At 41.5% G+C, this 24,973-nt stretch overlaps 1 protein-coding gene and 1 pseudogene across 1 annotated transcript; both read right to left on the bottom strand.

Moving 5' to 3' along the window:
* Positions 1-3,614: 3,614 nt before the first annotated feature.
* Positions 3,615-8,219, bottom strand: LOC141512792 (lithostathine-like). The gene is made up of 5 exons (XM_074222027.1): positions 8,156-8,219; positions 7,860-7,978; positions 7,473-7,610; positions 5,817-5,928; positions 3,615-3,808 (listed from the first exon to the last, which is right to left on the bottom strand). The coding sequence occupies exons 1-5, from the start codon at positions 8,217-8,219 to the stop codon at positions 3,741-3,743; spliced, it is 501 nt and encodes a 166-aa protein (XP_074078128.1). The 3' UTR covers positions 3,615-3,740.
* Positions 8,220-16,959: 8,740 nt separating this feature from the next.
* LOC141512316 (lithostathine-2-like) lies at positions 16,960-21,219 on the bottom strand (annotated as a pseudogene).
* Positions 21,220-24,973: the final 3,754 nt, after the last annotated feature.

Genomic DNA, 24,973 nt, shown 5'->3' with positions numbered 1-24,973 from the left:
TTTTCCAAACAGTTTTGGAAATTTGCATAGGAAGACCCAGATTTGGATGTAGACTAAGAGAATTGAATCTCTCCTTGTGGAGAGAAATCAGTGATCCAGTTGAGTGTGTGAGGGCCTTCCCTTGTCCCTAAGAGAGCTGAAAATTATGGGCTTAAATTAAAGGAAAACAATTTCAGAGCGAATTTCTTTATGGTAACCCCTTATCAGTGAACTCCAACTGAGGCTTAACACATCTTAGCTGATCACTGATTGAATCCAGACCAATATAGGTTAATGGGGGAGACATGGAACAGCCACAACCCCCCTGCAGAAACAAGGAATTGAGGATACCCAGTGAGCAATGCCCTGGGACATCACAAGATATGTGTGGCCCTGCAGCACAGGAGATAGGAGCTGGCCCTTGAGGTATGGCCCTGGGTCACTTATGTTTATTTATGCTGTCTTTCCAAGTTCATATACTGTGCTAGCCTCCAGTACCCCTATATCTGTTCTCTACAATAGGCTTTCATTATTGGACAAGCATGTTCCTATGTCAACTCTCTGCATTAATGATGCATGCCTACTTGGAAGCTCATTCCAGAATTATGAGGAAAATGTTTTATGACTCTTTTTCTTACTGTGTTTTTAATTAAATGCCTAATTTCTGGTCTGACTAGTAAGAGTAAAACCCATTGGATAGGGATTGTGAATTATATGGGCTTTTGGATCCACAGAGTACAGAGAATGGGAGGGGGGATTTTGGGGTGGCTCACCCAGGAGAGGGGGTGATGCAAAGTAAAACTGACTGGGAGGGCAGAAAATATTCTGAAGTGTTGTTATATAAGTTTAATTTCATAATTCTAACTCCCAGTCTGATCTGCTCCTACCTAAAAACATTCTCTAAAGTCTGGATTGATCCAGACTAAATTAATCTTTTTCTTGAGGCATTCGCTACTGTCACACTTGAGATTCTTATCCTATTTCTGTTTTCACCCACCAGTCCAACTCCCTAGCACCTTTGGAATGCATCTGTGTATTCAAAGAGTCGTAAATTGGAATTTATCCAGCTATTCAAAAATCCTTTATGAGTCCAATCACCCAAGAGGTCATGGGTCCCTGAAGGTAGATCCCCTCATTGTCGGTCCTGCCTGTTTCATCATATCAGTCCTTTTCAACCGTAAGAAGCACAAGCCTGCTTCTACTGGCATTATTTCTAATGCATATAAAGAGAATTTAGCTTTCATCTCTTTATCTCAAGCAGACCTGTGTCTGGAGACAATAAGGAAGATTCTGCTTTTTTCTGCTTTTGTCCACCAGTGAGACCATTTTCTGTAATTGCCATCCACAAATGGAAATGACCTTCCAAAATATTAGTTTTTCTTGTCATGGCTGTGAAAGTATTTATGATTCTTTTATTACTCTATATATGTGTGATGAATACATTTATAATTTATATTTCTCAGATTTTATCATGAGATTCTGTCTTGGGAGCCAGAAACACATAGTGCTACTGAAAGTGAGCCATCAGTTCTTAATGGCTGCATTCTTGGGCTCTACTTGCCTCTGTATGTTAAGTGAAGCAAATCAAAAACTGTGGAACCTGTTCCTGTTACAGAACTCTGGCTATCTGCTGGGGGCGGGTGGGGCAGGGAGAGTGCTCATGACCCCCAAGACTTGAAACAATCAACCTAAGAATTCATGTATTGTTCTTCAGTCCTGAGCATATTGTGAGAAACCATTCAAGACTTGGAAAAATTGCTTTGTAATTCACTTTTCCCCTCCCCTCCTACTCTGAGATTTATATATAAATATATATCTATACCATATCTATATCTACCTACCTATATATATATGTATGTATGTATGTATATCTTTAGATAGATAGGTAGATAGGTGGATGGATAGATAGATAGATAGATAGATAGATAGATAGATAGATAGATAGATAGATAGATAGAACAACCGTCTGCTTTTGGGGATGGAGGAGAGGTCTTCTCAGGGGAGCTTCTGATTTGCAAACTCACTCTGAAACTAATTAATTTAATTAAACTGCTGCTTAATTTTGTCAGTCTACCTCTGACCTTCTTTATTTTTATCTCTAGTTTTTTCACAGATTAGACACCTGTCCTGTCCAGACCACATTTAAAATTTTGTTAGCACAGGGAAATATTCAGGAGCATCCTGAGTGTACATCTGTCAGGGCTAATGAAGGGTATAATCCTAGGGCAGGCATGTCAAGCTGAGCTTCATGACCTTCACAGCAAAGACTGAAATTCCAAAAGCTTTCCAATTGACTTTCCACTTCCCCCTACTCAACTCTCGGCAATAGGCAGATGCTTTGTCCCCTACATGTACTTCCAGATTTTCTATCTTTTTCACTCTGGTAGAGCTATTTACCTTGCCAGGCCTCTTCCCAAGTGGTAAGTTCTTTCTATTGGCCTCCATTTTGGAGTAAGGCCTGGGCCAGCCATGTTTTATTCACCTCCTGGTTATGCTTCTGCTTCTTCAGTTGCTACTACTTCTGCCCCAGTTACCTTTTCCCTCTATTCAGCTCCCTTTTGTAAGTTGTCATGTCTCCATTAGAATGTAAGCTCCTTGAGGAAAAACAATACCTTTCTTTTTCCATTTATTATATTCTTAAGATCTAATATAGTGTCTGATTTTTAATGAATATTTAATAAATGTCATGACAAATAAAATATCTTAGGTTGGTAAAGTTCACTTTTGGGAACTCATCTCAGCTTAAGTGAATTAAGAAAATTTTGTTACATATGTCCATGTGATTTAAACCTCTGTTTAAGACCACCATGGACAGTTCCTGGAGGGAAGAGACTTTTCATACACATGAGTTTTCTTCACCCAAGACATAGGTCTGTCTGCACACTATCTTCTGGATGAGAAAGGGGGAAAGGAAGAACACTGCAAGAACATTCTGTTGTTCTCCTAGATGATGGTTCCTGGAACAAGTGTACATCCGCTTCAGAGTTCTAGCCAACAGATGATCTCCAAGGCATTCTTGGCTCTTAAATATGATCAAAAGTCCCCCCCCCCCCCATCTTCTCTCCCAGACACCGATGGAAAAGTTCACATTCTTCATTAGAAGTGCCCATATGAATCCAGTCTGACTTGTTTCAATAATCTGTCCTCTCTAAAAAGAAAGAATTGAACCAAAATAAAGGACGCTGAATGCAGTATTGTGAATGTCTTTAGATTAGACAGTGATCAAGTTCCTTTCCAGTCCCCAAATTTTCTGGTTCTAGAATTCTGTCTTGTATATCCTGTAGTGTCTTCACTTCTATTCACTTTACATTTCCAAAGGACATATTCTGCTTTCCTTTTACTCTCAGCAATGAGTAGGTCACTCAGTATTTGGTCAGAATGAATAAATGAATGAATGAATGAATAAACAAATAAATGAATGAATGAATGAAAACATAGCCTCGTAGCACAGGCTACATTAGAGATGCCTGCCAGGACCCTGCAAAATGCATATACATATGCATACACAGGATAACCTGTATTTGAAGAATCAAGTACCAACCACAGAGAACAAAAGAGGCAGTAGGGTGGGGAGAAGAATAGTTTATTCTGATTTGTCAGTGCTCTGGGTCAAAAGGTGGGTTGGAAAGAAGATTCTCTGGGAGGGCAGAGAAACTATAACCAGGGCCCACAGAATGTCCATTAGAATCCAGGGTTGCAGAGCCTCTCAACTCATTGCTTCAGGTCTTGGGGGTCATGAGCATTCATTTGGCTTGCTGCTTCTAGGCTTTGAACTTGCAAATGTAGGGGAGCTTTATGCTACACAGTTCATCCTTCCATGCTTGGAATCCTATAGAGAAATAGTATAGGTTATACTGATCTGGGTGGACTGGATCTTGTGGCCTCTATTCTGATGATCTTGGCCTTTTTCCTTTAGGCTCTCCATCCATCCATGGCAAGAATGGGAGGCAATTATATCAAATTAGACATCCTGTCCAACTTATAACTATTCTAACTAGATGAAAACACTTTAACTGAATCAACTATTCAATCAAGTGGTTTGTTAGATGGAAGGCCTTGATCATTTGAAAGACATGAAATCCAGTGAATAAAATGGAATGTTACTGAACAGGGAAGAGGCTAAATCAATCTTTCTGGGTCTTAGATAAAAGAAGCCAGAGCTGAATTCAGTGTTCAGTGTCTGACCAGTATAAAGGAAGGAGGAGATCCAGTCAAGTCTCAAAGAGGAAATACCTCACTGGGGAGAAGAGCCTCTCTATCTCCTCCAGTCTCCCATTCTGGACTAGAAGACCTTTTTAACCTGGAAAAATATGAGGAGTTTAATTTCTCATCAATATTCTACCAGGGTTTTTCTGAAATATGTGTTGTCCGGTCATTTTAGTCGTGTCTGACTCTTTGTGACCCCATTTAGGGTTTTCTTGTCAAAGATACTGGAGAGGCTTGCTCAGATTATGTCCAACACAATTTCTTTCTCTAGTTCATTTTTTACAGATGAAGCAATTGAGACAGAGTGAAGTGACTTGCCCAGGGTCACATGGCTAGGCCAGATTTGGGCTCAGAGAAAAGAGTCTTCTTGATTCCAGGCCTGACACTCTATCGACTATATCACTTTGCTGCCAGAATAGTAGTGGGTGGCAAAATCTGAATTAAGGTCATCACTACATGTGCTTTCTCTGTTTTAGCTCTCTTTGTCCTTGACTGAATGTGTTTGTAGAAGAGGGAACCTACTTGTGGGGGGCTTTGTGTGAAGGAAGGGATTGTAATAACTATTCTTAGAATGTCCATTTCATTTTTAAAAATTCTAAAACATAAGCCTGAATGGTTAATTAATGTCAACTGATAATCATTGGAGAAAGTATACCAAAGGGGGTATACATTATAAAACCACTCCCGCAGATAGAGTTATGTAAACTTCTGCAAGTTGCCTGGGCTTCAGTTTTCTTGACTGTCCAATAAAATATTTGAACTAAATGGCTTCTGGAAACCTTATCAGGTATAGAAATAAATTTATCCCAAGAACTTTGAAGGAAGAGGAGGTAGTCTTCCTCTGAAACCTAACATTTTTGTTTTCTGCGATGGGGTTAAGTGACTTGCCCAAGTTTACACAGCTAGGTAATTATTAAGTGTCTGAGGCAGGATTTGAACTCAGGTTCCACTGACTTTAGGGCCAGTGCTCCATTCACTGTGCCACCTGGCTGCTCAAAACCTAACCTTCTGGGGCGGCTAGGTGGTGCAGTGGACAGAGCACCAGCCCTGGAGTCAGGAGGACCTGAGTTTAAATCTGGCCTCAGACACTTAATAATGACCTAGCTGTGTGGCCTTGGGCAAGTCACTTAACCCTATTGCCTTGCAAGAAACTAAAAAAAAAAAACACCTAATCTTCTAATGAAGAACACAAGTTTTTCCATTAGTGCCTGAAGGTTGAAAGAGTGAGCTCAGATTATGTCCAACACAGGTATGGCACTGTGGCTTCAAAAAAGAGGGAGATGAAGAAAGGTGGAGGAAGTAAAAGTAAATTAAAAGAGGGAAGGGGAGCAGAGGGGAGGGGAGGGAGAGGGGGAAAAGATAAAGGAAAAAGGAACAGGATGGAAGGGGAGGGCAGGGGAGGGGCAGAGAATGGAAGAAGGGGAACATGGATAAAGGTAAGGGTAAGGGGGAGACAGAGTAAATGAAGAGAAGAGGAGGGGAGGGGAGGGGAGGGGAGGGGAGGGGAGGGAAGTAGAGAGGAGAATAGGAGAGAAGGAAGGCGAGGAAGAAAGAGGAAAACTCAGGGATGGAGGGTATAGGCCTGACCATTATCAAAGTTGTAGGTGTTTCTCTATGTCACTCTTTCTCACCTGAATCCTGAGTCAAGATTACACAATAGTTTGGGTTGGTTCGGCTGGGGGCTCCCACATCCCAGGCTTGGTAGACAAAAAGGCCACCACTGGACCAACGCCACTTGCCGGTCTGGAGGAAGGGTCAGGTAATACAATGATTAGTGGAGAGAGAGAGAGAGAGAGAGAGAGAGAGAGAGAGAGAGCCCCTAATCAGCTACCCTTCAATATTTATAGAATTTATTCATGAATCTTCCCTAGGTCCCCCAGAACTACTAGGATTGCTCTGCCCTTTAAGCCTTTCCAAATGCTGCTACTATTCCAACTAAGAACTACCTCCCTCATCCATATTCTACCCCGTCTTGAAGACCCACTTGGAGCTCTGCTCGACCTTCCTGTGACCCTCCCGCTTCTAACCCAGCCAGACTATGAGCCCAGAGAAACCCAAATCAGAAACTGCGATTCCCTAAATCCAAGCTTTCTTCTTTATGACCTTTATCTATATCCTCTCCACTCACTTTCTTTGTAAACCCCCTCAAGTTGGTTTCTTGTCTTACAGTTCCACTGCAATAGTCCTTTCTAAGTCATCAGTGATCTTGGAATGGCCAAGATTAAAGGCCTTTGTTTGATTCTTCCTCCATGGGTTCCTTGACAGCTCCAGGATCAAATCCATGTTCCTCAGTTTGGCATTTAAAGCTCATCCCAGCTTTCCAATCATCATATTCCTAACTCCCCCCCCCCATGCACTCTATTATCCAAAGACACTATTCTGCTTGTGTTTCAGAGCATGACTCAGTCTCATGACCCTACCTTGGCACTATCTGCCGTACCCTCCCTCCTCATCTAGGACTCATTGTTCCCTTTGCTTCTTTTCAGACTCAACCTAAGCAATCAACATTTATTAAGAACATAGTCCTTGCTAGGCAGTCTGCCAAGCACTTAGGATACCAAAAAAGGGGACAAAAGACAATCTCTACCCTTGAGGCAGAGATTACAGTTTAATGGGGGAGACAAAAAGCAGGTAAATATATGCAAACAAGTTATAGACAGGATAAATAGCATATAATGCAAAAATGGAAGGTCCTAGAATTAAGAGGGCTAGGGAAAAGCTTCCTGTAAATGATGGAACTTTAACTGGGATTCCAAGGCAATCAGGAGGAGGATATAAGGAGGGAAAGCCTTCCTGGCAAGGGGCACACAACAACCGACGTCCTTTACTTCCAGATGATTTGTCATCTGTTCTGGAGAGCTCTTGCACGGACTTATTTCTTTACACCTTGGAATGTGAGTTTTCGGAGCATGGGGGTGGGGGTAGGTAGGGACTGTTTTTGCATTTCTTTGTATCCTCTGTTCTTAGTCCAGTTCCTAAGGGAAGCTGAGCAAATCCTAGATACCTATGGAAGTAAAACCAATGGGAGGTGCTTGTCAAGGAGGTCTGGGGTAACTGTGCAGATCCTACAGATGTTTGCCCCCCCATCCCAAAGTCTCCCTGCCACTGGACACTCTCTTCCTCAGGTTTCCTTTCCAGTCTCTCCCCATTCCAGAACTTTATCCTGGAAAGGGAAGCGAGAACTTAAACCAGTATGACTGGCACTAGACCATCCCTTTGCCCAACTGCTCTCCCCTCCTCCCCATCCCCACCCCCAGCAAGGAGAGGGAGTTACTTTTGTGTCTCACCTCATTGGGATCATACAGACCAATCCAAATGGGTTTCTTACTCCCCCCGTTCTCAGTAATCATGGTGGCCACGAAAAGTGCCTCAGCACTATTGAGCAGGGACAAGAGGTGGCCTGAGGGGTAGTCTTGGCACAGCACCTATGGGAGAAGGCATGGGGTACTGGTGTCATTGGAGGAAGGAGAAAAGGTGAGAAGATAAAGCCAACTATGGGGGGCAGGGGGTTCAACAGAGGTAAGAGAAGAAGGCTGAGGGGCCTATAGGAAGAACCCTTGGTTCAGGACCATGGGGTTAAACCAGAGGGTTAAAAATGGCCCCTGAGGAAAATGTCTGTTGGCAGAGGGGGCAGAGCTAAGTAAATGTGGTAGGGATCCCTTCCCCTAACAAACTTCTGCAGTGCTCCAAGTGTCTTCATAACGGACTAAACCATAGCAGTGTGAACCAAAGAAACTGAAGCCATCAGGGCAGAAGCTCTTGGCTGAGGGAGGATCAGAGGGGTCCTCCAGTCCTGGGAGAAGGAAAAGAAAATTGGATTGAAAGAGATATGGACTACGCTCAGTAGCCTTGAACCTATGAACCCCTGGAGATCCCAGCTGTGGGATCTATCCCTGTGCCCCTTTACTCTAGCCCCTTTTCTTTGCTCCTAAGAGCTGGAAACCAGATGGAAAACTCTGATGGAACTCACCTTGTGCCAGGACCATGACGAGCAGGCAGCTGAAGAGTAGCTCTGAGAAGTTGAGGGGCAGCATCATTTTGGAGTCTGGGGGCATAGAACAGAATCCCTGAGTTCCATGGCACCCCTAGCCCTGGGTTAACCCAGAGATGGGGTTAGGGATGGGGCCTCAGAGCTTGTTCTCTCTTCCTTGAGATTGGAACTGAGTTCTCTCTTATCTCCTTCCTCCTCCCCTTTCTGGTGACTCTGGGGAATGGACAGAATCTGGTGGTAGCTGGCATTAAGAGGGAAAGGTCCTTCCCTTTCATAGCTATTCAGAAATAAATTTGTTTTCATTTACCTCTAAGTCAGCTGTCTTCCTAAGGTGAAATGCCTCCTTCTTGCCTCTGGGAAGGAAATGACTTTAGTGTGTGGAGTGACTGACTCCTTTCTCAAGCCCTTCATCTCTCACTTACCAGATTGGCAGGGCTAAGGGATCAGGTGTCTGACCTGCCAATAACAGGATCTTTATAAGGAGAGGGCCAAAAAGGGAGTGGACTTGGGCAGCGGTAGAAGAGGTGATTAAGTAAGTAAAGAAATGGGAAGGATGAAGGATAGAGCAGGTGGGTTAATGATAGGCAAGGGGGTTCTGGGCATAAGTGTGGTCTTTCCCAAACTGGGTTCAGGAGCAGGCACAAGCAATGCCTTCTTTCGGGAACAGCAGGGAAATGGTTTCTCCAGGCAGGGATAGAGGGTTAGTACTTCTCCAGGGGCTTCCAGCTGCCCCATTCCCATAGCCTTGGGAAACCTGAGGAAGAGGAGAAGGAGGAAGAGGAGGAAATTTACTCTAGAATAAGTGAGTTTCCAAAAGTACCCTGGTACAGGAGGAAGGAATCAAAGAAAGGTGAAACCCTGGAGCCAGAGGAGAAGGAAATTCCAGCCAATGGAAGCAAGGTTAAATGGTGTCTTGACTGTACACACCCCTTTACCACAACTTCCTGGAATCTCTTTAAAAAAAAAGAAATTAGAGAAGTGTTGGCAGCATTCAATCAGTCACCAACACTAGACAAACAATTTTAAAGCTTAGTTTTTTCTATGCTTTTAATATGAGTGTGTCAGTTATAAACTAAGATGAATCTTTCAGTATCAGAGAAGAGACAAATGATATGAAACGTGAACTTGTATCACTATGGCTTGCTTATCAAGTATATTAAAATCAAAATGATAGTTCTGTCCTGTTCATTTGGGTTTCCATCTCTATTTCCTTCAGCTCAATTCAGTATATGTATATATTTCAGTATATATATATATATATATATATATATATATATATATATATATGTTTACAATTAATGGGCATCCTTTTCCCTTTTCTCTTGTTATTATCATTATCTCTATACACTAATTCCCATACTAATTTTCAAATCCCCCCCCAAAAAAGCACTTTCTTTAAATAAATTGATATTGTCAAACAAAGCAAAGTCACACATTGACTGTATCTAAAAATGTGTGTCACATTCACTGGGTACCTCCTTGCCAATGTCTAGGAGTGATATGGATGCGTTAAAGTGATAGCTTAGTGACTTTGAGGCTAAAATTCTAAATTATTTTCCAGAAGAGAACTATGAACGTTTAAAGGACATTTTTATTCCTGTCTTTTGTTTTTTTTATCACCTCCCTTTCCCAATGTACACCTCTTCCCACTCTCAGAGGACCATTTCTTTTAAAAAAGACCTTTTGTTTTAAAGATGGAAAGCACTTTAGCAAAACTAACCAACATATCAAAAAACTTGTACTTTAAATCTATTTCTTACCTGTACATTCCCACCTCTGCAAAGGGGAGAAAGAAGTGGGTATCTTCTTTTTCCTTTCTTGGGGGGACAAGTTTATTCATTAAGATTTCTTAGCATTCAGATTTTTGGTAGTCTGATTTTGGTAGTTGATTGAAATGGTGTTACTATTTACATTATTGTAGTCGTTGCATATGTAGCTTTCTTGGATCTGTTTTCTTCATTCTACTTGAGTTTGGGGAATTCTTCTTCTTCTTCTCCAGATTTCAACTCCTGCTATGCCATATTCTGCCTAATCTCCTGTCTTCAGAGAAGAAAAATCATGAAATAGGCACTCCCAGATGACCGAATGCTTTTCAGTTGATATTGCCCTTGTCTCTAGCCTCCTTTGGGAATAGGAGTGGTTAGTGATGAACATTCTCACACCTGGTTATAGCCTACACCTCCCAGGGATTCCGAACCACTGTAGGTCATCTTACAAGCCCCAATCCCCACTCCTTATTCCTATCCATCTGTGAGGTCCCTATGGGTGAAAGTCATAATGTGGACTCCTTAAGCAGCAAAAACTATGAATAGTGTAGATTTCCTAGGAAAAGTCTTTAGCAGTAAAGTTCATTAATAATGTGAGTTTCCTAGCCAAAGTTTCAATCAATGAAAGTCATAATAATAATGATAATATGGAGTTCATATCAACGAAAATCCTGAATATAAATCAAGATTAATGGAAGTCAAATGAAAACACACTGAATGGGGCATGACCACAGTGATCAATGCAAGGTCTTACATGCCTGGGACTCTGGTCAAAATAGAACTGATACAGGACCCAAGTATCTGAAACCCAAGCCCACTGATGAGCAGAATAGACCAAAATATCAGCCAATCTGCAATAGCATACTCTATAACTCCTCTTCCTTTTGCCTGATTTCTATAACTACCATATAGGGTTTTTTTTTGGGGGGGGGCTTTTGAGGGAATTTCAATAGATTGACTAGCTGTCACTCTAGACTGCTCCAATGTAAGTAACCCACTTTGATTATTAAGCTACTTACAGAATCAATCTGAAGTACCCTAGACTCTTCCTAATCATGTTGAACCCTTTATTTGGAGGGGCAGGAGCCTTGAATATTCCACTGAAGGAGAATTTTGGGGCAAGATGCCCCTTAAATCCTCCCATCCCAAAGGCCCAACTAAACACCACCAGCCCTTTGACTATGCCATTTGGAATGTCTGCTCCAGGCAATTTTCTTTTATCCTAATTTTTTTCTTCTCTCACTCCTATTCTCTCCCACTCCTTGCATCTTCCAACTCTTAGTGAACCCTGATTCCCCTCTAAGAACACAGCTTCCCTGGTCACCCTTTCTAGTGCTGGTTATACTTTCACTTATTCCCTTGGCTCACTGGCCAAGGAACAAGCATTGGAATTCTCCTTGCTCCCCATAAATGCCACTTCCAGCTTCTCCCTCCCATCACCCCTTAGCAACAAATTCTATTTTATCCCCTCTACCCCAAAACATTGGTTCCTCTGTCAACCCCCACTCCATCAATTCTCTACAAGTTGTTTCTGTCTACTGACTCTTTCACTACACCATACAAACATATCCATGTATCTTCTATCTGCAAATAAAAACCTTGCTCTCACTTGATTCTTTCATTCCTATTATCTATCTATATCTCTTCTGTCCTTTGTGACTTAATTCATGAAAGATATATCTATGATAGGTGCCTCCCTTTTCTCTCCTCTCATGTTCTTCTCAATCCTATAAATATTATATTATAAAATATGACTTTCAAACTTACCATCTGGCAATATCACTCTCTCCCTCCAATATTACCAATGATCTTTTAATTGCCAAATTCAATGATTTTTTCAGTCCTCATTGTTTTGCAAATTTTGACTCTAATGATCACCCTCTTTTCCTTGATATTCACTTTTCTCTAGATCTTTGGGACACCAGTTTTTTCTGGTTCTCTTCCCATCTATCAGATGCCTCCTGACTATCCCTTGTTAATTCTAAATCCAGGTCTTGTCCTCTTATTATGGTGTCCTGATCAGGGCCCTCTCCTCTCCCTTCCCTCTATACCTCTTCATTTGGTGATCCCATCAGCTCTCATGGATTTAATTACCATCTCTATGCTGATTTTCAAATCTACCTTTCCTGTCCTAACCTTTCTGCTGACCTTCAATATCACATTTCCAACATCTCAAAATTGATGTCCAATCTCAAACATCTTAAACTCAACAATCCAAAACAGAATCTTTCTTCCTAAATTCTTCTCCCTCCCAAACTTTCTTATCAAGGAAGTTGAGAGAAACAACACCCACCCAATCCCTCACAACCTAGGTATTTATCACAAACCTCCATATTCAATCTTTTGCCAAGACCTGTTGATCTCACCACTGCAACATCTCTCAAATAATGCCCCCTTTTCTCCTCTAATACAGCCATCACCTTGATGTGGGCCTTTATCACCTCAGCCCTGGACTATTGTAGTAGCTACTAAGGAGATTGATCTCCACCCCCAGTCTCTCTTCACTCCATTTTGTCCTTCATTCAACCACTAAAGAGATTTTTCTAGAATACAGGTCTGATCATGTCATCTAGCCATCGACTCACCCCTTCAATAAACTTCAGTGGATTCCTTCTGCCTTGAGAATCAAAAACAAAGTTCTCTGATATTCAAATTCTTTTATATCCTAAACCTCTCCTACCTTTCCAATCTTTTTTCATCTTACTATCCATCACTTATTCTTTGGTCCAATGACAGTGACTTCTTTACTGTTCTGGGAACGAGACACTCCATCTTTCGGGTCCAGTCCATTTCTGACCTATCCTCCCATGTCTTTAATGTTTTGCCCTTCTTATCTAACTCAGGCTTCCCTTAAGTCCCCATGAGAAACTTTCTATCATCTCTTAAGATTAATATTTTTTATCTCAATTAGTTCCTATTATATATATATATATATATATATATATATATATATATATATATATATATATATATTCTGGTTTTTATACATGTGTTTGCATGGTGTTTTCTCCATTACATTGTGAGTTCCTTGTCATTTGTCTCTTTTTGTGTCCTTAGCACAGCACAATCACTGGCATGTTGTAAGTATTTAATACTTATTAACTGAATGACCCTTACAATATACCTAACAAGTGGTCATTAAGCCTCTGCTTGAATAAAAATTGGGAGAGGGAGTATTGGGAGGGTGTCTTTAAGCCCTGGGGCAGCCCATCCTTTTTCATGGCTGTTTTTTTTTCACATTAAAAAAGTCTTTTTAACAACTTCCACAAATCTGTCCTCGATCTGCCACCTGGGGCTAAGAAGAATAGAATAACTCTAGGGCATCTGTGAGGTCATTTTTGATGCCAAAGTTTAGAGATATTTGGCAGCATTCTATGCCTTCCACAATGTTGTAGCTGACCTTGATGCTTTTTAATCCTTGTGGAAGGCATCTGACATCACCAAAAACATCATGCTCAATAGCTTGGGAACAAGTATACAACCTTGCTTTACTCCATGGATCACAGGGAAATAGCAAGAGCATCTTCATCAAGTACAATGATAACTACCTGTCCCATTCAATATTGCTAGGCTAGGGGCGCAGTTTTAGTTCAACTCAAACATTTAGGAAGCTCATCTACACTAGTATGGGGCACCCTATGACTAGATGTACTTCCTAAAGGATTGACTGGGGCCGCCAAAGGTAAGAGGATGCTCTTAATCTCAGGATAAACTCACTCCTGTATTAGTGTCAATTCTGTCTCCCAGGAGAAGGCCCCAAATGCCTTAGATAGCTCTGTTTTGGGTGATCTGGGCATGCTCCAAACCACTGTGATTATCTGTGTCATTACTCTCCAGGCAAGTTTTCTTACAAATCATCTTTTTCAGCCACTAGCTTTCTCATGACCTCTTCTCTCATAATGAACAATATCATCAGATGTCTCAATAAATAAGTTATCACTTTAATGTCCCACTTCTTATGTGAATTCTATGTGACACAGTGTCTATACATAGTAAATACTACATAATTGCTTGTTACCTGAACCATTTTAATCTCTATGAAGCAATTCACCAAAAGGCATCATTTGAGCCAAATAAATGTGGGAAACAGCTACCTCATTAAGATAATTATTTGACTTAGGATAGATCTCACCATCCTCATAATGATGAATTCTCTACCAATTTGCTGAATGCCAGTGATTGCCCCATATATAAGAGCTGAATTTCATACTGTCTATATTGGTTTCCTTTGTATTTTCCATCCCACCCCACCCTCCAGTTTCCCTGGGAGTGGAGGCAGCCATTAAACTGACAGCCAAAGACCACCAGAAATCCCCAGCTGGGTTTTAAGAATGACAAAAGACTTTGATCTAAGATTGATTGAAGCCTATCTGTGTGAACCACAAAGTTAGATCCTTAGCTACATCAAGTATCTGTATGCTTTTCCTACATGGTACCAACTTATCACAGGTCTCATTTCACTCATTATTTTCCCTCCCAAAAACAGTAAATGTGAGACTCAGGATTGTAAATAATATACTATTAATATTTAATTTGTATCATGAAAACAACAAAAAAGAGAAGCTCAGAATTGGACCACTTGGCCCATTCTCTTCTCATGTTTTCCCAGTTCAAAATGCAGACTTCTCTTATTGTCCAGGAACCTCTTAAATTGACAGTTGGGTTTTATATCCAAAGGCCTCAGTACAAGCTTCTTTGTGATCCTGGCCTCTCCCTCCCTTCCCAAGAGTCTTTGTTTGATCACCATAGCAACTCTACACCCATTAATATCTTTGTCCTTGAGCATATAAGGAATCTTCTCCCCTCTTAACTGTCTTCTTTGTGAGGTTGATGCTTACCTCACTTCTTCTAGTAAGTTCTCTGAGTTTTGCAGGGATATTCACCAGGCTGACCATACAACACCAACACCAAGACAGATTGAGGGGCATTACTTTTTTAGATCCAATAGATGCTAACTTCTGTCATTGCTATCCCTTTTAGGAGGCTATTCCAAGATTACATCTTTTGACCTGGTCCCTTCATATTAATGTTAGCTAGTCAAAAAATCATCACAAATAGTAAACACATTTATCCAAATAGATTGCAAATGGAATAAAAGAAATAAAGAAAAAAACAGAAAACTCTCAAAAGTTCAAATATATATATATATATGTTTTATTCAAATATTAAATATTGGATATAGCATATTGTTATATATTGATATTCTAACATATTAAGTATAGAAAAAACAGAAAATAATGTCTTTATGGTGTATATAAAAATATTTTGTATAACAGAAAATACATGAGAATAACATATTACATTCAATGGGAATGAGATAAAATCTTGCTCGACTAAGACAAAGAGGAATCTTTATATCATACAATAGGAAATTCCCCACAATCTCCAAGGAGACAAGTTGAGAAAATTGAGGTACTGAATTCCTCTATATGTTTATCTTCCAAAATCTGTCCCTGTCCCTCCAGATATTTCTAATCTTGAAGATCTGGAATCATTTCTGTCCTCTCTCCAAGAATAAATCAAAGAATGTCTCTCATTTCTAATGCTCTCCTACCAACTTTGACCCTTTTCCTACATGGTACCAACTTATCTTATTATGGGTCTCATTTCACTCATTTTCCCCCTCGCAAAACAGTAAATGTGAGACTCAGGATAGAGTAATGAGTCAGGGTCCTCTCCACCATTCTGCTATCAGATCCATGTGGTAACTTGTAGCACAGGGTTGCCCCACCTCTACCCAATTTGGTTGGGAGTTGAGTTAATCTCACACAAATGTCTATATTTTAATGTTCCTGCTAACTTCTCTCTCTTCTAATCTTCTCTAAGAGACTACGTTCATTTATTCATTCATTCATTCATTCATTCATTCATTCAGGCTTATTCAGCAACTGTGGGGTGTCCAGTGGAGACTGCCAATCCAGAGAAATCAAAAATGAGGAAAATTTCTAACATAGAAACTGTCCAACTATGGAGTACCTGCCTCACAAAGCAGTCAAGTCAACCAGTATTTATTAAGTGCCTATCACTGTGCTGAGGGCTGATGATGAGAAAAGGCAAAAGACAGTCCCTGTTCTTAAGGAGCTCAGTGTTTAATGGGGAAGTGACCTCCCTATTACAGATTAATAGATGTAGATCTGGAAGGAACCTTAGTGGTCCACTCCCTTCACTTTACAGAGGTCACTGGGACCAACAGAGATAAAGTGATTTGCCCAAAATCATGTAGTGAAGGACAGAGCTTGGATTTGAACCCAGATCCTATTCCTAAGATAGTCATTCAAGTTTAAAGGGACATAGCTATCTAGTTCAATCTGATTGTTATAAAGATAAAGAAACTGGGGTCTAAGAAGGATAGGTGATGTGTCCAGGGGCAAGTTTACATGTTTATATATAAGTTTATATGCCTGAATTAGGATTTGAACTCATCTTTCTGACTCCAAGTTCAACAAAACGTGTCTTTTACTGGAAACTTTTCTTGACCACCCAAAGCCCACAGAGATCTCCACTTCTGTGAATTCAAGTGAAATAGACATATTCAATTGTAGAAATCAAAGATTTATTTTGATATATTTAGTACTTTGGGTCACGAAGCCACTAGGTAACAAAGGAAGGGAAGGAAGAGATTGGGAGAGGGGAAAGGGAAGAGAAAGAGGGGAAGTAAGGGGAAAGAAGAAGAGGAGGAGGGGGAAGAAAGAGGAGATAAGAAAAAGGAAGAAAAGAGGGGAGGAGAAGGGAGAGAAGAAAAAGGGGAGAGGACTGGAGAAATGGGGAGGGAAGAAAGAAGAGAGAAAGAAAATGGAGGGCATAAGGGAGAAGGGAGAGAAGAAAAAGGGAGGGGAGAGGAGGGTATAGAAAGAAGAGGAAAGAAGAAAAGGGGAGAGAAGAGGCAGGGAGGGAAAGCAAGGGCAGGAAAGAGGAGGAGAGGCTTCTTTAGGAGTGTAAAGGCTGCACCCCTGACCTTCAGAGTCCATTTCTAGCTCCTTGATGACTCCATGCTCAGCTCCCTCCTAACCCCAGGCTCTATTTAAGTACTGAGAACTTGCAGATAAAGGGAAGCTCTTCATCGCAGTGTTGATCCTTCCACTGTAGAAACCCTGAAGACAAAGAGGAAAGGGAAAGTGGTCCCCATTCTAGTAGCCCTGACCTCAGGAGCTGCACAACCCCCGTAAATTGAATATGTACTTCTGAACATGCTGGAGAAAGAATTAAATGAATAAAAGAAGGAATGAGCAAGAGGGAGAAGGGAGAAGAGACCCAGAAGCCTCAACTTACCAAGTATCCTGTTGGCTTTAGGGGAAGAGGGGGGAGATAGGATCAGAGAGATATGTTTTTTCTCTCACCTGAGCGTGGGGACAGACTCACACAGAACTTGAGGGTGGTCTTAGTGGGGGCTCCTCTTTCCCAGGAATTCAAAGTCAGCAGAGCATTGTTACTCCAGCGCCAGCGACGGTTCTGAGGAGGGAAGTATCTCAGAATTGGAAGGGACCTGAGAGATCATTGAGTTCCACCCACATCTGTGCAAAAATCCCCTTTGAAATCATCCAACAGATAACCTTATAATAAAGATAATCTGTAGAATAGTGCCAGCATGCCTAAGATACATTTGGTTGTGTGACTTTGGGCAAGTCACTTTTCCTTTTCTACCTCTATTTCCTCATCTCTAAAATGGGTATCAAAATAATACCTACTTCCTGGTCATTATAAAGATCATATTGAATATAATAGAGGAAGCACTTTGCGAACCTTAAAATGCTCTATAAATGCTAGTTATCATTATTATTATTATCATTGATTTCAAATCAGAAGGAACCTGAGTGTTCACCTAGTCCATCATCTCCCTTTACACAGTTTTGAAAAATAGACACAGAGATATTACTTTTCCAGGGTCACACAGGTTCTAGTGGCAGAAGTAAGATTTGAACCCAATGCTTCTGACTTTCAATCCTAGACTCTTCTTTCCACACTGATACCTCGCATGATAATCAGCCTCTAGTGGAAACCTCCACCATCCACTTCCATTCCCTTCCTCCAAAGTAGACCCAAAGACAGACAAGATACAGATTTAAGCATGAGATGGTCACTGATGATGGATAAGCAGACTGTGGCAATGGGCTAAGGCAAGAAGATTGGCCACTACATCCTCCTTATCTCAGTGACTCTCACTTCCTCCATTTCCCTCTTCTGCCTCATCACTTTCAGAGTTCAAAGAAAGGAGATTGGCAGTTGATGGGAAGGTGGAGTAAAGTTACCTGGTTGGGGTCATGAAGGCCAATCCAGAGGTAAGTACGATTCTTTCCTAAACTCTGGGAGGCCAGGGCAGCCACAAAGTCAGCTTCTGACTCATTCATCAAGGATAAGAGATGACCCGAGGTCAGGTTCTGACAGTTCAGCTGTGGAAAAGAAAAGAAAAGACATTGTAGGGGATGGGGTAAAGAAGAGGCAGACAATACATTATCCATGGGAGGATCTGCAATAAGGGGAAAAGGTGGAAGAGGGGAAGAGAGAAAACAACAATTAGAGATATTAGAAAAGACAAGGACTGTGGAGGCTTGGGGTGTCCTGTCCTTCCAGATAGGAAAACCATGGCTCAGAGACAGTCACTTGGGTATAGGTGGGAACAATTTAGGATTTAGGTGGGAGAGGAAGACAACACCTGGGTCAGATTAGGGGTAATGAAGGTTGAATTCTCATGCCATGACATTGACCCAAGGAACCCTGAGATAAAATAGCAAACACACCCACCCCATAGGCTTCCCTATAACCACACCTAAGTACCTCTGCAGAGTTCCAGGTCTTTGGTTTCTGAAATACTCCATAGCAATGGGAATCATAGCCCTTGGATCCTTCTGGGCAGGAGAACTGGGGAGGAGTAGTCCATTTGGAAATCTGGGCTGAGGGTAGGGTGGAGAGGAAGAAGCAAAATGAAGACTGTGGGCCCTGCTAAGAGGGGGGGTAGGGTCAGTAGGAATCCCAACAGTGAGACCCCAGAATTCTCTCCTCTCTCTAGAATAGGATCAGATTCAGTTCTGAAAGAAGCCTTGGAACTCTTCTATTCAGAACCACAGAATTCTGTCTTCCTTGGTTTTCTCAACTGTAAAATGGGAATAATAATACCTATCTCTTAAGGTTGTTATGAGGATCAAATGATTTTATCCATATATATGTGTACATATTTCACTTAGCACAGTTATTGGAACATAGAAGGTGCTTAATAAAGGATTATTCCCTTTCCTTTTTCTTCTTTTCTCCTTTACAGAAGAGAAAAATCAAAATCCAGGAAGAGGAAAATGTCTAGCTGGTGTCTGAGGCAGGATTCAAACTCATCTGAGGATGCCAGTTTCAGCCTTCTATTTTCATCATTTCTTTGAGTCTGTTTGTTTGTTCGCTTTTTGTGGAGGCAATATGCAAGGCACAGGGTTACACAACTAGCATGTATCTGAGGCTGAATTTGAACTCGGATCCTTCTGACTCCAGAGTTGGTACTCTATCCACTTCTTCATCTAATTTCTCCTTCAGAATTCTTTCTGGACCAATGAAGATTTTTTTTAAAAAAACCTATAAAGGGTTTGGAGAGACAGGAGACAGAGATACAGTGATAGATGATAGATAGATAGATAGATAGATAGATAGATAGATAGATAGATAGATTCTCCAGATAAGCATGTATGTACATACATGAACATCTTACCAAGAGGCAGTGTTGCATAGAGGTTAGATAGTAAGTCTTGGAGGCAGATAGGTAACTCAGTGGATAGAGCACCAGCCCTGGAGTCAGGAGGATCTGAGTTCAAATCTTGGCCTCAGACACTTAATAATTACCCAGCTGTGTGACCCCATTGCCTTGCCAAAAAAGAAAATAAGACTTGGAGTCCAAAAGACCTGAGTTCAAGTACTCTATCAGATCCTTTCTGGACTCTGTTCTAGTGACCCTGGGCAAGTCATTTCACCACTATTTGCTTCAGTTTCCTCATCTGAGCTAAACAATAGTACCTACCTCTCAAAGTTTTTGTTAGGATCAAATGGCCCAATTATAAAGGATTTAGCGAAGTGTCTGATACATAGTACGCTCTAGATAAATATTATTTATTACAGTTATTTTTCTGTCAGTCAAGATTCAAGCCAAGGTATTTGACTCAACATGATAAAATGAGATTTGGAGTCGGAGGGCCTGAATTTAAGCCCAATCCCTGCCACTAACTTTGCTGAATGATTCTGATCCTCTCTCGACTCAACTTCCTCATCTAACAAATGAGGGGGTGCAAAAGAGGACCTTGAAAGACTTCTTCCATCTCTAACTATGTTTTATTACTCCGGAAGGAAAGGTAGTGGATACAGAAAGTCTGCCAGATATGGAGTCAGAAGAGCTGAGTGCAAATCCAGTTTATTTTACCTCTGTGCCTCAATTTCCCATCAGTAGATATGGAGAATAGAATGCAAGGAGGAAGATGGGACAGAAGATGACCTCATTGTTTATGACCTAAGTGTGAATCCTGGCTCAGATATTTATTATTATATGACCTTACACAAAAGGTGGTGCCTCTCAGCCTCAGTTTCTTTATCAGTAAAATGAGATCATAGATTTTAAGTTGGAGGGAATTTAAGAGACCAACTAGTCTAACCCATGAATCTTTCTGATGGGGAACCCAACACACAGAGAGGGAAAGAGGCTTATCTAAGGTCATACAGTTAAGTCTGTGATGGGTGATGTAAATGCCAGTATCCTTTTCATGGGAGCCTGGTTAAATCATTTCATGCAGGCACTCAACTGAACCCAAGGGAACCTTTTTTCTCATTTTGGCCTCAGATAGTAGACAGGAAAAGGCAGGGAGCACAGTACCATTGTTCAGGAATGACTCACCCAGGACCAGATCTGGGAGCAGCAGGCAGCAGATGAGTAGCCTGGATAGGCTGGGGGGCAGCATTGTATCTATGGGAGTAGAAAATACCGAGACCCTGTGGTCTGAGATGGAGCCAGAGTAAAGCAGAGCCAAAGGAGAACAGTGGAGATTCTTTCTCTTCCTCTTTTCTGTGGTGGGTCCATTGTAAAATCCTAACCCTGCTTGATATCCTCCCCTTCCCTAAGTATGGGGAAATCTCAAGGTTTGGGGCTTTAGAGAGGATAGAGGAACCCAGGACCTCTGGAGCAGTTCCAAAGCTTCTATGACCTGACTGGGAGGGATGGCTCTCCAAAGTAGGGGTGGACAGTCTCTGCTCCTAGGATGGTCCTCCCTGTCTAGCTATGTTCGCCACTTACCCTTTGGCCAGTACTTGGATCAACATATCCAGCCAGGGGATACATGGTCCTTTATAGAGGCGACTCAAAGGCAGGAATCGAGTGGAGAAATAAGAGAAGGGGGAATGGAAAGGGGAGGATGGGGTGGCCATGAATGAGGAACAGTCTCTTTCCAGAAAGGGGAGGTACTGGCAGGAGAAATATTTTCTTCCCAGCAGAGCCAGGTCATGATTTCTCCCAGAAAGTAGACTAGGAAGGTCCTTTCCCCTAAGGATCTCAGATGTTCCTTTCCCATGGCCATGGAACAAGGTGACCAGAGGTGAGTGTGTATTCAAGAGTTGAGCATGCAAAGGAAAAGCTTAGAGGAGAAGTTGGGAGCAGGACCTGTGGAGATAGGAGGAAATGATAGGTGAGAGCACCAGAACCTTCCTGATTGGATATTTGAATAAAATCATCACTATTCATTCCAGTGGTGCTGTTCCATAGCTACATCATGCTTTGGGCTCTCCCTACATTTGTTTTCAATATGACAACATTTCAGATCTGAGAGACCTCAATGGTCATCTTGTCCCATGTCAGTCCAAATAAGAGTCCTGTTTACGGTCTGCCTAAGAGATGATCATCTAGCCTCTTCTAGAAGACATGGAGGAATTGCAATAAATCTAAATGCTGGGGAGTTTATCTCCACACTGAGCTCAAAATTGCCTCTACAATTTCTCCCCATTTTACAGTTAAAGAAACTGAGGTCAAGATCATAATCTAATCTAGATGTAAACCCAGATCTTCCTCGATAGGAAAGAATAGGAATAAACTAGGAAAAGAGATCTTTGGTGGGCAATGAACAGTAGGAAACCTGCTATCATTTGGTGCCAACTTTTTTGCTGAGGAAGGCTCAGGGCACCAGGGAGGGTAGGAGGAGCAGTATCCAATACATGCATACTAAAATTCCTTCTATTTCTGTGAGGATGATACTGGTCTCCCCGGTAGTAGAAAATGAAAATTCATATTTAAAATCACTTCATCTCAGAATTGGGTGAAACCTCAGAAACCATCTAATTTTTCCTTTTAAGAGAAGGATATGATGGTCTAACCCAGGGAGCCCGACTTGAAGGTATCAAGCCAGATGCAGAAAAGAGACTTAGTATTTATGTCCATTTTGTCCCAGGTACTTTATCTTGTTTGATCTTTTATGGAAATTGTTTTGGCAACTAGGTGCTAGAAATGGCTAGAACTCTGGGTCTGGAGTCAAAAATACTCCCAGTTCAAATTCAGCCTCATTCACCTATTAACTGTGCAATCCTGAGCAAGTTACTCACTCAGTCTTACTCATTAGATTGTAAATTCTTTGAGGGCAGGACTCTCAAGACAGGAGAAGAGCTTGCTGGCTGCACCCTATACATTTCTAGGTTTCCCTTCCTCTCTCTCCTGTCTGATTCTGACTTCTAAAGGGAATATGGAAGCCTTGCTGGGGAAGGGAAAAGGAGATGATGGATGACAGGGAAACTGAGACAAGTTGAGGAACTACAGCTAATACAGAGCCTGTGACTAATAAGTAACATATATGTTTGGGGGATGGGGGAGAATTTCAACTTCCACCTTTTCTGTTAATCCATGAACCTGAATGAGTAGAATAATTTTTTCTACAATAATCCTTTTTGGGGGAGAAACATCCTTTGTTACTATTGTTCAATTTTTTCAGACTCTTCATGAATTCATTTGGGGTTTTCTTGGCAACCAAGATACTGTCTTCAGTGCATTTAATAGATGAGGAAACCAAGGCATACAGGGTGTAGTCACTTGCCCAGGGTCACACAGCTATCAAATGTCTGGGGGTGGATTTTTACTCAGGTCTTTCTGCTCCAGGCCCCATATTCTATTCACTACATGATCTAACTGTTCAAAGAGTTATCTTCCTGAGTTCAAATCTGGCCTCAGACACTAGCTGTGTGACCCTGAGCAAGTCTCTTCACCTTGTCTGTCTCAGTTTCCTTCATCTGTAAAATGAACTGGAGAAGGAAATGGCAAATCCTCTGGTATCTTTGCCATGAACACCCCCAAACTGGGATACAAAGAGTCTGAGGAAACTAAGTTCATCCTGATGAATAGTTCGAGTAGAATGCCACCTGATGGCTGACTCCAACATTACACTTTGAGCTATTTCAAACACAGTAGGTTGTGATCTAAATGACCTCAGGTTTCAGTAAATACTACATCTGAGCTGAGCCCATAATAGGTGTTTGTTGACATCTTTCAGTCCCCTGGTGGATATTTACTTGTGGATGCAATAATAAAGTCACAGAGATGACTTGAAATACTTTCTAAACCTTAAGAATTCACTACAAAATGCTATTATTAATTAGAAACTTGCCCAAGATCATACAGCAACAAAACCCAAGTCCTTTCTTTTCAAATACAGAATCCTTCATTGTAATTCTTCATCTCTCTTTCCTCACCAATAAGATGGGAGGGGCAATTCCATTCCATTAAATTCAACACATTTATTAAGAGCCCATTATGTCCCAAATATTATCTTATTTAATCATTCTAACAACCATGGGAGGTAGGCACTATTTTTGTCTCCATTTTACAGATGAGGAAACTGAGGCAAAGGGGAATTTAAAACTTCATTCAGCTAAGAGGCATCTAAAGTTGAAAGGTGGATTTGAATTCAGGTCTTCCTGACATCCTTCTCACCTCACTGCCTCAGTTGCAAGAGAAGTTAATTTCTCAACCTAGAAGCATTAGGGAATCAATGACATTTCTTGAGCAGAAAAGTGTATGGGCAGACTTTTGTTTTAGGAATGTAACTTTGGTTGCTTTGTAGGACTTGAATTGGACAGAGGACCAATGAGAGAGAAGAAGGTTTTGGAGGCTACTACATCAATCCATCCAGAAAGCAATATGAGCCTTCACTGGAGTAATAAGTGTGTGAATGGAGAGAAGGGTCAGATTCTGAGGAGGGAGAAGACCCAACAGGTGATTGGTTTTGAGAAATGCTTAGTAACAGGGAAAAGCTGAGGGTGCCCTGAGGTTGCTCACATGAGTTGATGGAAGAAAGGTGGCACCCTCAATAGGAACAGGGAAAGGGGGCATATTGGGGTGAGGGATATTCGGCTGTGTTGAGTTTATGTTGCCTTTGGGACCCCCAGGCAGAGATATCCTGGTTTGTCAGAGATTGAACCTCAGGAAAGAGGTGAGGGCTAGGAGTCCTCTGCATATAGATGCAAATTAATTCTATAGGAACTGATGAGTTCACCAGGGAGTATAAAAAAGGAGAAGAAAAGAGAGTCCAGGGGTAGCTAGGTAGCAGGGGATACAGCACCAGCCCTAGAGTCAGGAGAACCTGAGTACAAATCTGGTCTCAGATCCTTAATACTTACTTAGCTGTGTGACCTTGGCCAAGTCACTTAACCCCATTGTCTTGAAAAAACCAAAAAAATGAAAAAGAGGGTCCAGGACAGAATCCCAAGACACACAATCTAGCAAAAAAAAAAAAAAACCTGAGACAAAGACAGGGAAGAATCGGGAAGGAACCAGGATTACACCAGGTGGTCTCTACCATCTCTCTCCCTATCCTAAATCTTATCCATCTCTCACTTCTTGCCTGACTTCATTTCCTTTACACAACAGAAAAGATCTAGTTATGGATTACTTACCCAGGTTCAGTCTCTGAATTTCCCTCCAAGAACAAGGAGGAGGGAGGAGACTGGAGAGAGTGAGGAAAAGAGAAGTTAAGATCAGCATTTTCCTCTCCTCTTCACTGACCCTCCTTCAGATTCATGGCGCCCATGTGCTAGAGTC

Source organism: Macrotis lagotis, chromosome 1 (genome assembly GCF_037893015.1).
Source record: "Macrotis lagotis isolate mMagLag1 chromosome 1, bilby.v1.9.chrom.fasta, whole genome shotgun sequence".
NCBI classification, from domain to species: Eukaryota; Metazoa; Chordata; class Mammalia; order Peramelemorphia; family Peramelidae; genus Macrotis; species Macrotis lagotis.
Note: the sequence above shows the minus strand (reverse complement) of the source record. Positions and strands in the feature narration are given on the sequence as shown.

What these genes read in the sequence shown, in the direction of transcription:
- LOC141512792 (XM_074222027.1), bottom strand. Translation starts at nt 8,219, where the DNA reads ATGCTGCCCCTCAACTTCTCAGAGCTACTCTTCAGCTGCCTGCTCGTC. An exon ending in CGTCATGGTCCTGGCACAAG is followed by an intron (nt 7,979 to 8,155) that starts GTGAGTTCCATC and finishes TCCTTCTCCCAG; the next exon opens with GACTGGAGGACCCCTCTGAT. An exon ending in GTCTGTATGATCCCAATGAG is followed by an intron (nt 5,929 to 7,472) that starts GTGAGACACAAA and finishes CCCTTCCTCCAG; the next exon opens with ACCGGCAAGTGGCGTTGGTC.